The following is a 12,322-nucleotide window of genomic DNA, read 5'->3' as shown; positions in this document are numbered from 1 at the left end:
AGAGTAGGCGAGGCCACTCCAGACAAGTGCACAGATTCAGGAGGAGCAGCCTGGAACACCTTGGAGCAGCCAAGATGCAGGCAAGAGTCCTTAGCCAGGACAGCCTTGCCCTTCCAAGCCCCTGGATTGCCGCTTACAAATGAGTTCTCTTCGGCTTTCCCACTAGAATTCCAGCTGCCACTCCAGCTCTCCACTCCCTTCTTCGTTCAGAGCAGGTGAAGCACATAGAACCCCTGATGTCAGGCCCTACGCTCTGCCCAGGGGAGGAGGTCTTCAGGCCTCTTGGTCCCCAGTTGTCCACATCAGGGTGAACCAGGTGCTACCAACCATCCTGAATCAAGGGCCCCCCTCCTACCACCTCCCCCAGACCAAATGCACGCAAGGCTCAGCTGGAGCTGGAGCTGTTCTTTTCCTGGAGGACGCAGGAGAGTGTCCCAAAGCGGCTCAGGGCTGAGGGTAAGGCTTTGAGGAGGTGTGGCTTTGCCAGCCACCTGGCTCCTTTTTACCCCAGGTGTGTTCCTCCCTTGGGGCCTTTCTCATTTGGGGCTCCCAGCACCATTCCTCCTTGCAGGGATGCCCCTTTCCCTCCCAGGGTCTAATAATGCTGCCTCAGTCCCAGCCCCAAATTGGGGCTCCTCCTCTGTGCAGGTTTCTGCTGGCTCCAGGTGGGGTGCAGCGACTCTGGGCTGGGGTGTAGGGGTGGAAGAGGTGATGGAAAGAGCAGGCACTTCTATTCCAGCTTAGCTCCTTTCCTCCATAGCCTCACTGCTGATTTATGACCTAAAAAAGCCTGAAGACAGACACATGCCACCGTAATAACTGATTTACCTCTCAGACCCCGACCCTTTCCCATCTAAGAAATGCCCCCTTCAGGCTAGGAGGAGCACAAATTCTTCTTACTAAAATGACTTTGACTCTCCTCCTTGCCAGGTAATAACCATTGCCCAATTACCTACTGTTCAGTTGCCTCCTTGTATTAACTGGGGCCTCTACCAGATGGCTCTGGATTGGACCGTGCCATGTTCAAATAATCTCCTTCCTGATCAAAGAGGCAGGAAAGTCCAGTTCATCCCATGAGCCTTGGACTCTCACAAAGTTAATCAAGGCCCAGAATGCCAGCCTTTTGACTTGAAAGGTGTGTATTATGTTTGCATTGTCCTGGCCTCCCTGAAGTTGCACAGAGCAGCTGAGTTTGGAGCACATCTGTCTGCTTAATAACCATCACTCTCTAAAACAGATCATTTCAGGCTGTTAGATGGCCTCAGTGTTTTGGAAGGTTTCTAAGCAGTTTTTGTGTTTAAAGATAGGTCTTGCACATCACTGTCAACATAGCCAAAGGGGAAAGGGAGTAGGCCATAGAACCAAGGTCCCCAGAGCTAGTAGGTAGTGGGTGTGGTGTGTGGAGGGTGGGGCTCAAAGCCAGGCAGACAAGGCCTTAAATTTAGGCTCTGCCACCTACAGGCCTCATGGTCTTGGGCTGGTCAATTAATCTCTCTTAACCTGAGTGTGCTTCTTTGCAAAATGGGGATATTCCTGCTTACTTTCTAGACTACATGTTGCACAATCTGGGGGCATCATTCATGTTAGAAGGGTAGCACCATTCTTGCCAGCATTGCTGGATTATTGTAAGAGCAAAATGAAATGAAATAACATATGCAATCATTCCTGCCCAGTGCCTGGAAAGCAGCACTCAGTGGTTGCTGATGATACTGTTGTGGTGGTGGTTGGTGCATTTTCCTCTTGTCCACTCTCTTAGTTGAGTTTGAATCCTGTCTTTTGCATCCCCAACATGTTGTAGCTATGGCAACAAAACACCAATAGCCATTTCAGCTATTGACCAAGCTTGACATAATACCCCCTACGCATTTGAGCTGCCACCTTGAGGGCATGGGGGCATAGGCTTACAGGAAAAGTAGCCCTGCTTCTTTCATCACCTGCCCTTCCCTCTCAGATCCATCCCGTGCACTTTCTGGAGTCTGCCCTGTAATGTAGGGGCTGACTTGTGCAAACTACATTTCCTAGAATGCCTTGCCAACTAGCTTCCTATATGTTCATCCAATAGACGACACTGGCAAGAGATTGGAGGGCAGTAGAGGGGAGAGGCCAGGGAATTTCTCCCCCTCTTTTTCTGTTTTGGGCAGTATTTCCAAAGGTCTCTCCCCCATGCTTTCTGCTTCCATCAGGTGTCCCCACCACAGCCCCCCCACTCTGGGTTCCCAGCTGCCACCAGAGGTGATTCTCTCTGTGCTCTGCTACCACCACCCCTCTGGACCTAGCAACTCCCAGCAGGTGCTGATTTAGGATTGCCTCACCACTCCCTCTTGGCTCTTCCAGCTCTTCTAATGCCCTTATACCTAATTCCCAGGAGTGACTCCCTCCACAGAACTGCCTGCATGGGTTCTGTTTTCTGATTGGACCCTGACTCAAATATCGGTCTTATTGTGTGCAGTGTGACCTGGCATAAAGTTGGATGACCTGGGTTAAAATCCAGCATTCCCACTTAAAAGCAGTTTGTGCTTGGGAAAATCAGTTCATCTCTGTGCCTCAGTTTCCTCATGCATAAGTTGGGGGTGATAGCACCTGGGAAATCTTTACAACTGGACACAACAGAGCAGTTGGTGGCCCAACCCCTCAGAGTACACTGGAATCACAAAATGTTTGGGCTGGAAGAGGAATCAGACTCTTTAGCCAAGCCCTTCATGCATCAGATGAGGGGCTGAAAGAGAAGTAAATTCCCAGGATCACACAGTGAGCAGGTGGCTCAGTCTGCTCTGAAAACTCTTCTTCCTCATAGTGGGATCATTGATCTTTGCAGTGAAACTTTCTGAAGCAGCCCGAGTAGTCCCTGAACAAGAGCAGAATATTATCTTGTGAAGTGTTTGTTGCGTTTTTTACAGTAAGAGCACTCCACTCTCCTTCTCACCACCTTCTCCTACACAAATTCTCGTTGCCATTTATTGAGCATTTATTGCCTGCCCAGCATAGTTCAGGAGCTTTGCATATGCTATCTCACTTAATCGTCACGATGACCTATAAGTGTAGGTTCTTTTATTGCCTTCTATTTCGATATGAAGAAACTAAGACCCAGTGAATTAAACAACTGTCCTGAAGTCACCCCAACTAGCATGTAATACAGCTAGGAAATGAACCAAGTCTTGCTGACCCCAAAGTCTGAGCTTTAGCCTACCCAGCCTACTTCCCTACCTCTCCCTCCACACCCTGTAGGGATGGAGAGGGGTCCCAAAGTTTCCCTTGCTATGAATAATTGGCCATAGGATCCTGTTTATGGATTTACCTTTGCTGTTCTGTCTTCTCATAGCCAGCACAGCACCAGTGACGGCTCCAAACACTGATTTACATCCTTAGGTACTGTCTTGAACACTATTCCTGGTTTCTGAAGAATGGAACATACATCTGTCAGAGGGTGAAAAGAGTGTCCCACTCACACAGTAAGTCTACAGCTTGATTGTGTTGTGACTTTGCAGTGAATGCATTATGTAAAAAGGTTCTACACCCGGAGCCGATTTCTTGCCTTAGCAGAGGCCAGTAGAGGCAGGGTGGCTCAGCTAGTCATCATTCATTCTAGATCTAACAGCCTGAGGTTTGCAACAAGGCGTAGAAAAAAGCAGGGCTCAGCCAGCCCGAGCACTGGTGCTGTGTATGTGACCTCAAGCGTCCTCGCCTTTCTGGATCTCTATGTAACCAAAAAGACAAACGAGACAAAGTAGAAGACCAAACCTTTCATACACACTCAAATTCCTGACCAAAGCAAACTCCACCAATAATTGAAGAAAAAGCAAGCAGTATAAACTGCTACCAGTGGGGGTGTGGCCTCTCCCTCCTTGTCCTGATGACTTCCAAGCCCACTGTACCCCAGAATTGCCAGCATCCACTTGGTTTTTTCTCCCATTCCCTCACTAGTTGACCTTTTCATTGAGCAGTAGGCTTGGATTACCCGCCAAGGGATTCCGGCTTCAAAAAATCATGGAACTGTATTAAATTGCTTGAAAACTCCCTTCTTAAATGAGCCCAAATATAAGCTGGGTGCTCACATGGCCCGACATTGGCAATGTTTTGCATTAAATACCCACACTCACACACACAGTTTAGCCCCCGATCTTTCTTTGTGGTTCTCAAAGAACACCAAATAGATCCAATGGGACCCTTGGCCACACTGCTCAGAGTCTTCTCCCTGTTCTCTGGTCCTTTGCTGCTCGCTTCTCAGAGCCTTTCTGTCTGTTTCGTTTTCCAACTTACCATTCAATAACTCTTAAAATAAAGCTCTCTGGCTTGTCTCTTTGTTTCCTTAAATCTACTCTGCTTATTTTTGGCTTATACTTCTTTTTCTCTCTAAAACACAAGTCCCTTATTTCTTATTGCAAATCCATCATCCCATTTCTTCTGTCTTCCATCTTTCTACCATCACCTTCATTCTACAAAATGATCACAAGATCACTCCAATCCTCAGGAGTGGGAAGGAAATCTGAATTCAAAGATAGAAATCCCTTTGGTTGGAGTGGGGGAACAGAACAGGAACTCTTGCAAGCAATTAAAATTGAAGAGGTCTTCTTTTATCCTTTCTACATTAAAGTCTCTGGACAAATAGCATATTACCTTTACTGAGCAATGTGCCAATGAGTTTAAATTATCATCATGCAAATGGTGGAGATGCCTTAGACACAGCTGGGTGCTGGACACAGAGCAGTAGGCAGAGAGTGGAGAATCAGGGCCTGCTTCTGACTTGACTTTGCTGTTAACTAGCCAGGAGTCTTGTCTAAGTTTCTGCCGCCCTCTAACCCTGATTCCCAGGGACTCCCAGTCCAGTGCACTGCCCCCACACTGGCCCTTTGGTTGGGTCTGGACCATCTCTGCTGCTGTCGGATTTTAATTTATAGCTCTGTAGCATTTCCTTTCTATACCTCGAGATCTTTTCTTTTTTTTTTTTTCTTTCAGCCTTAAAGCAAAAATGTCTTGAGAATATCTGCAAGTCTGTATGAGGCCTTGGAAACACAGTGGGGCCTAACAATGAATTCAGGAAGCATTCTTCACCCTGGCCCTCGCTCCAAGGGTTGGCTTCCTTTGCAGAGTTCAACTGGGTCCTGCAAGTCCTTTGGAAGTAGCCTTTCTTCCTCTCCTGTGATTTTGTGTAAGGCATTGAAGGTTAGAGTCTTCACAATTAATGCAGAAGTGCCAACTCCCTTGCCTGCTCTGAGGTTAAGGAAACCTAATATCCAAACCTCCTGCTATGCATGCGGTGATCCTGAGACCGAGAGCTTGGTGGTTAGGGGCTAAGGGGACACTCATAGGACCTACCAAGTCTTGGCACTGAGACTGACATAGGACCTGAGGCAACTTAAACTTGGTACTTTAGGAGATGACAAAAGGCTCCATTGAGGAAGACCATGTCCATAGTGGACAGAGAGTCACATACCCTTTGTTACACAGTTGACTAAGACTTGGTTACATACAACGCGTTAGACTTGCCATCCAGAAGGTTCACGGGTTCTAAATAATCTCCCTAGCCACCTTAGTGGGAAGCGATGAAAAACTTTCCTCAGAAGGAGGTATAGACGGTTGTTTTTGTTGAGGTCTGGTCTTAGTTCCTTTTCTGTATGTCTCGGTGGAGTTGGGAGCCCCCAAGACCACCCTCGGATTCAAAGCTTCACTGGAAGGACTCAGAACTCAGGCCATCATGCACACCGTTCCAATTTATTACTGTGAAATAACATCAGAAAGGAAAAGCTGCACACAGCAGCGTCCAGGAGAGAGCAGGGGCAGTTTCCAGGTGTCCCCTCCAGTGGATTCACACAGACAGCACTTAATTCTCCTAATACCTATGCGTGACCACACTTGCACAGTATCATCAACCAGGGAAGCTCTCCCAGGCTTTAGCACCCAGGGTTTTCATTTGGGGCCAGTCACATGGGGTGGAGTGTCACACGGCTGACTTGAGCTACTCAGTCAACAGAGCCCCATCCCCACCCCCCGGAGGTCAACCTGACAGAGTGGCCCAAAGCCCCTGTCATACCAAAACAGGGCTTGCCCCATGGGATGCTTAAACTCTCTGGTGTGGCCCCAGCCCAGATAAACAGAGACACCCTTATCAGGCAGAGTGTCCCAAAGGCTGGGCAGTTACCTCCCACGACGTGCAGGGCATCAACGCCCCAGACCTGCCCCATCCACTGGATCCTACGCCCACACACTGAGGCGGTCCCGCCGTAGTATTTCTACTCCCAGGCCCGCAGCTGCTCCCATCCCCTGTAAATGCTGAGTCTCTCTGCAGAGCATCCCTGAGCAGGTTCAAGCCCTCCAAGGGCCCTGCACAACCCCTTAGTTCCTCATTCCCAGGGACCGCTTTCCTCATGGTTTGCCGGTGCTCTTGCTCAACTCTCTATCCCACCCGGGGTCTCTGCCAGACCATCCATTCCAACCCCTTTGTGCTCGGTACACACTATTTGCACTATTTGTGTGGAGTCCAAGTAGAAAACAGTTTCCTCCAGTAGAAGCCACATGTGTGCCCTGGAACTACCGTGAACAAGGTGCTTTGGGAGCCAGACACTTCCCTGTCTGGCCACATGCGGATAGTATTGTTTTTCAAATCCCCACAACACTTGTGCGACCCTCAAGTTATGGAGATGTAAAGCTCACGAATGCCTGCCATTTGTGGCCTGCGAAGAACCCTCTTGTCTGCATAGCCGAGGAAGACACAGACTATTGATGAGGGGCAAACTTTCTCCCACTTGGATATGAATCAACCAGCCAACCCCATTCATTAGGTGTGGATTAAGCTAACTAGATCCTTTGTGGGGAATGAAGTTGATATTAATTAAGGACTTTTGGCAAGATAGGCCCCCAGGTTCCCCAGAAGGTAACTAATCAGCAGATAAGAGGAGGATGGCTGATGACCTGAGCTCAATGCCCAGGCTATTCGCATAAGGAAAAGCATGTGTCAACCAGTTGGCCAGCCTTCGGGAATAGTGACTGTGAATGGTTATAAGCTTTAAAAAGTCCCAGAGTGGAGGGGCTCTGAGGTCCCTGCAGGGATCCGACCTCATAGCCAAGGACAGTGGTGCAGGAGGCCACGTGGGCCAGTTTTCTACGTTCTACCTGTTGTAACAACAACAGTAGGAGGAGGAAAATGGGCCCGAGAGAGAACTGGCCAGAGCCAGGCTGCCTCTCACTGTCTCCTGGGATTTCAGAGTGGCTTGATCCCTCTTGAGCTGAATTAATCCTGATTTGAGGGATGATTAGGGCAACGAGGAAGGCTCAGACTGGGCCATGACACTAGATTTCATAGTAACTTGTGCCCGTGTGGCCCCAAGTGGTTCAGTGCTGAAATGGAAGAGCTGGCACAGTCACTGTAGCCAAGCTGGTGAAGGAGGTGGTGCAGTCACAGGCATGCTCTAGGTGCAATCGGGTGACCCCATCGCCTTGGGGTCAAGAGCCTCAGAATATGACCTTATTTGGAAATAGACACTTCGCAGGTGGAATTAGTTAAGATGAAGCCACACTAGACGAGGGTGGGCCCTAAACCTGATGACTGTTCTTCTTAATAAGACAGTCATGGGATGACACAGACACATAGACACCCAGAGGGAAGGGGCCACAGGATGACACGGACACACAGACACACAGACACCCAGAGGGAAGGGGTGATGGGAAGACAGCTCAAGATGGGAGTGATGCACCTGCCAGCTGTGGGCACCAAGGATTGCTGATAAATTCCGCAACTAGAAAGGCGTCTTCCCTAGAGGCCTCAGAGAGAGCATGGCCTTGCTGGCACTTTGATTTCCGACTTCCAGCCTCCAGGCTGGGAGAGACGGAACCTCTGTTGCTTTAAGCTGCCCAGTTTGTGGTTCTCTCCTTTGCATGATGTGTAATGTCATTAAACAGCATTCTTCCTGGTGAAAAAGGCGCAGGTGCATTTCTGTCTAATTCATGCCCAAAAGACACGCTGAATTGGAGAGAGGAGGGAGACCAAGACGGGGCTGTATTTGTGTTCCTTGGCCCCTGGTGTGTCTGCGTGTTTGTGTGTGCTTATGTCTCTCCAGCTACCTGTTTCTGCACAGGTGCACCTGTGCTGTGGGTTTGTGGGAAGGAAGAACTCTGGTGATATGGTCATCATCTGTAATTTTAAATTCTCCTGGAACAGTCTTTTTCTTCTGTTATGTCCGACTTCTTGTGAAAAACTTCACTCTCGTCCTAATCCACCGACAGAGAAGGGAAAGGCCAAGTTCTGGGAATATTACAGACCAGCGATGCTCAACTGGGGGCGATGTTGACCCCCTGGGGACACTGGCACTGTCTGGAGACATTTGGGTTGCTGTTACTTAGATGGGGGGGGGGGAGATGTTGCCACTGGCACCTGGCAGGTAGGGCCCAGGGATGCTGCTTAACGTCCTGCAGTGCCCAGGACGGGCTCCCTTCCCCACCCCACCCCCCCACGAAGAGTTACCCAGCCCCAAATGCCAACGGTGCCAAGGCTGAGAAACCCTGCTGAGGGCTCCGGGGAGAAAACAAACCTCCTCGAACCCCTGAGAAAGAGGAACAACATACCTAAGTAGGTCATTATGACGCCTTATGACACCTTAGCTATGCTTTCAAGAGGCTGAAAAGATGAATTTTGCTCCTTTGAGTCGCATATCCCCATTAATTTAATAGCTTTAGAGGTACTGTGTCCCCTGAGCTAGTGAGAGAGAGCTGGGGACAAGGAAGTTTATTCCTCAAGGCACGTGAAAGACTCAACAGTAACTAATGATTTATAAACAAAAGCTCCAGGGCACGAGGACAACGACTTTTTTGAGGAAACCCTTCAGTGAACTATTTAGCAAAGGCTCAAATCTCCCCCGTTTACTATTTTAACAAGCCCTGGTTTTCCAGGAGGCGGCGTGGTGAGGGGAAAGGCAGAGCGCTCCGGCCAGGCTAACCGGCTCCTAACCACAGTCACGTCGCACAGGAGCGCCGACAGAGGCCTCGACCTCGGTGCCGCCGGTTTTCTCTGTAAAAGGGAGCGGATGCTCCACTGCTCGAGGAGTTACACCAGAGCAAGGACGGGGCTGCTGCAGGGGTGACAAGACCCCAAACCCGAGAGCCACTGGGGAGACTAACAGGTCCTCAACAAACGTTAATTCTCCTTGATCAAATCAGGGGAAAAACAAACTGCCCTGGGGGATTTGAGAGGAGATAGGGAGCCCCTAGTAGCGGAGCAAGTGCTGTCCTCCTGCTCACCCCTGCCCTAGTCAGGGCACCCCCATGTAGCCCACGTGGGAGCCCCAGCAGCAGGGCCCTGCCCCGGGGCCACGCTGGGAAGTGGCGGCTGCTCCTGCTCGGAGCCTGCGGTGGCTGAGGACACAGCCCACAGCCCTCCTCCCCTGCCCCCTGCAGCTGGGGAAGGAAAGAGGCAGAATTCCCAGGCCGGTGGCCAGGGGCGGGGAAGGAGGCGGCAGGGTCCTCTTGCTGGAGAATTAACGCAGCAGACAAAGCCAGCCCTTCTTCCCCTGTGCCTGCCGTCAGTCTTTCATCCCCGAGCTCCCGCAGTGACCCCAGCCTTTGCGGCGAGGTGGGGGGGGGGGGCGGGTGGAACAGGGGAGCCGTTGTTCTCTAATTAGAGCCTGGGTCTCCTGGGAGCCTCCCGCCGGGGGCCTCCCCTGTCCCAAGCCGTATACCGGGATGCTGGCCCCCTCAGGGGCAGCCCCCTGCCAGCGTGCATGGGGAGGGAGGGGTCACATGACCAAGGGGCTTCCTGGGGATATAAAGGACTCTGGTCCCCATCTTGTTCAAAGCCAAGTCCAGCCTGTGTTCTCATGGGAACGTCAAGGTAGGCACCCCTTGTCCTGATGGAGTAGGAGGGGGAGGGAGGAAGGAGGAAAGGGGAGTGGGGGAAGGGAAGCGGGGGGGGGGCAGGGAAAGAGGGGGGAGGGTGCGCTCAAAGATGGGTCTCCAGAGCCCGGAGGCGCCCTGAGCCCCTGGAAGAGGAGATACTTGGCCGGACTGCAGCCCCCGGCGAGTGGGCCTGGGGAAGGCTCAGCCCCAAACATCCAAGGGGGTCCTACAGGCCTGGGGGGGTGGCCAGCACCCCAACCCAGGGCCCCAGGGTGGACCTAAGAATCACTCACTAGGAGCAGTCCTTCCCGAGAGGTTCGGAAGTGCCCCTCGGCTCCTGCCTCTTGCCCCATGGGGGCCTCACGTGCTCTGGGAAGAACCAGCCTTTTACTGCCCAGGGCAGGAGCCCCAGGCGGCTGCTGAGGTCACGGGACAAGGACAAGGGAAGGCCTGTGCTCCCCCTGCAAGGCCTCCTCTCAGACACTCCCTATTCTGCTGCGGAATCGTCCAAACGGTGCGTCCTGGCCCAGGCGAGGCCAGGAGCCGACTGGGTCCCACACCTGCAGCACCACTGGCAGACGGCCCTGCAGGCTGCTCCCTGCCAATCTGAAAAGACGGTCCTTCTGCCAGGCTGACACCCTGCAGCCAAGCGCTCCTGACCCGGCAACAGCAGGGTGCCGAGGTCCAGCTAGACCCTGCGGCCTGAGGCCTCCCGTACTGCTGCTCAGGGCTGCCCGCGAGTGCGGCCTCTCGGCCGGCAGGGAGAGTTCCCTTTTCTTGGTGCATCCGGGGTTGTCAGCCACAGGGTCCCACAGCACCCCACTCACGGGTGTCTCCCGAGCAAGCGTCACACGAATTCCCTCTAGACTGCGGTTTAGGGACGTAATGACCGGATGGCAGTTTAGGGCACTCCCCTTGGAGCAAAGACTCAAGTCACAGGGGCTGCCCAGGTGGCCCCCTCTTGGCGAAGGTGCTGTGAAAGTGCCAGCTCCTCTCTGAGCCTCTGTCCCTTGCCTAGAAATGTGTGGGTTGCAGAATGGTAAAAATGATGGAGCGTGGTTCCGAGACAGTCACAAAGGACGCTGGGTGGAGCGCCCAACCCAGAGAAGGACCCCGTGAATGGGAGCATTGCAAAGAACAAGGTCCAGCGCGCGACACCCTACTTAGAAAAAACAACCAGGGGAGGCTCAAGCCTATGTCTGTCATTTGGTCCCTTTCTCTCCTTTGCATTCTAATAAACTAGAGTGAGGTGGTCCAAGGTGAAGGTCAACTGCGTCCTGCCTTGTCTGAGCTGTGGGGCAGCCCCTGCAAATGTGTCCCTGATGTGAGGGACACGAGAGGAAGAGAATGGCGCTTGGCGGCCCTCAATGACCACGCGTCTGCATTTCACCAGTCGGGGTTCCACCCAGCAGGGACTTGGGGAGACAGTGCCGAGGCTGGACTCGACCTAGCAATTGAGCCCTTCCCGCGGGCGACGTGCTGGCGTGGGGTTACGGGTGTTTGGGAGCTTTGGCTGACTGTCAGGCCTTGCTGTAAGTGCTTCCCATGACTGTCCCATTTCATCCTCAAGAAACGTTGTAGGTTAGTCCAGAGCCCTGGGCTGGGGCGGGGAGGCGGGAACCGTGCGTTTTCACGCAGCGTGTCAGGCTGGGCCTCTGGGCTCATCACTGCCCTTCTAAGTTCTGACACTCCGGCATTCTCTCCTCTTGTGATTAATTTTTAAAACATCTGTCACACGGTTTGACAACACTGGGGTCTCCAGGCTCCTTCGAAATGCCTTCTGCTGCTCCCAGGGAGCAGGCTGCAGGGCAGGCCACTTTCTCTCTGGAGACTTCCCAGCACCGCGTGAGCTGCAGACTGGTCTCAGGACCTCAGGAGTCGCTCAGATCAGAATCTCCATGGGAAAGTGGAGAACACAGCACAGGAATCAACCTGCTCTAGGAATGTTTGTGCCTCTATTAAAAAGGGGATGAGCAGGGCATCACGCCCAAGGGAAGTCACACTAAAACCACAGTATTAGAGAATGCTTGAGCTGGGCAGGAATTTCAGGAACTCACACAGTACCCTTTTTCATTCATTCAACAAACATTTATTTTCCAGCTACCAGAAGCTCTAAAGGTTCATAGAATAGTGATCCCACAGTCTACAGATGTTTTCTTCTCTGAGACACCTTCCCCAGTCCCAAGCCCTGCCCACAAGATACAGGACCCATCCCAGCCCTGGGCACATGTGCAAGGCCACCAGACTATGGGGCAGGAAGTGCTTCTTCCTTCAGGCTGATACAGCCCTGCAGAGGGCAAACGTGAGAGACGGGTACAGGCTGCTTTTCAGCTCCTATGGGCTCCTGGGCCAAGTGCTTTTGTGCAGTGCACAACATGTACAACTGTATCCGTCAGCCCTGTGTAGCCATGGAGGATGTACAGATCACACTGTTGTATCAGTACAGATGATCCCCTGCTCTCAGTCATACTCTGTCCTGAAAAATGTTCTAAAGCAGAGT

The 12,322-nt window shown here is 52.0% G+C and overlaps 2 protein-coding genes across 3 annotated transcripts in view; both read left to right on the top strand.

Annotated features, from left to right (window-relative positions):
* HHLA1 (HHLA1 neighbor of OC90) overlaps positions 1–7,912 on the top strand; it is a 43,463-nt gene extending 35,551 nt beyond the window's left edge. For both annotated transcript variants that reach the window (XM_058276044.2, XM_058276043.2), the window contains 2 exons: positions 3,367–3,449; positions 4,954–7,912. In XM_058276044.2, coding sequence (XP_058132027.1) covers positions 3,367–3,449; positions 4,954–4,997 — 127 coding nt within the window. In that variant the 3' untranslated portion in view covers positions 4,998–7,912. The remainder of the gene's footprint in view (positions 1–3,366; positions 3,450–4,953) is intronic.
* Positions 7,913–9,749: 1,837 nt separating this feature from the next.
* Positions 9,750–12,322, top strand: part of OC90 (otoconin 90) — a 32,369-nt gene continuing 29,796 nt past the window's right edge. The window contains exon 1 of the mRNA XM_058276047.1: positions 9,750–9,817. Within this exon, the coding sequence (XP_058132030.1) occupies positions 9,804–9,817 (14 nt within the window). The 5' untranslated portion in view covers positions 9,750–9,803. The remainder of the gene's footprint in view (positions 9,818–12,322) is intronic.

The sequence above is a fragment of the Dasypus novemcinctus genome, chromosome 14 (assembly GCF_030445035.2).
Source record: "Dasypus novemcinctus isolate mDasNov1 chromosome 14, mDasNov1.1.hap2, whole genome shotgun sequence".
NCBI classification, from domain to species: Eukaryota; Metazoa; Chordata; class Mammalia; order Cingulata; family Dasypodidae; genus Dasypus; species Dasypus novemcinctus.
The sequence above is the reverse complement of the archived record's forward strand: the minus strand, read 5'-3'. Positions and strand labels throughout refer to the sequence as shown.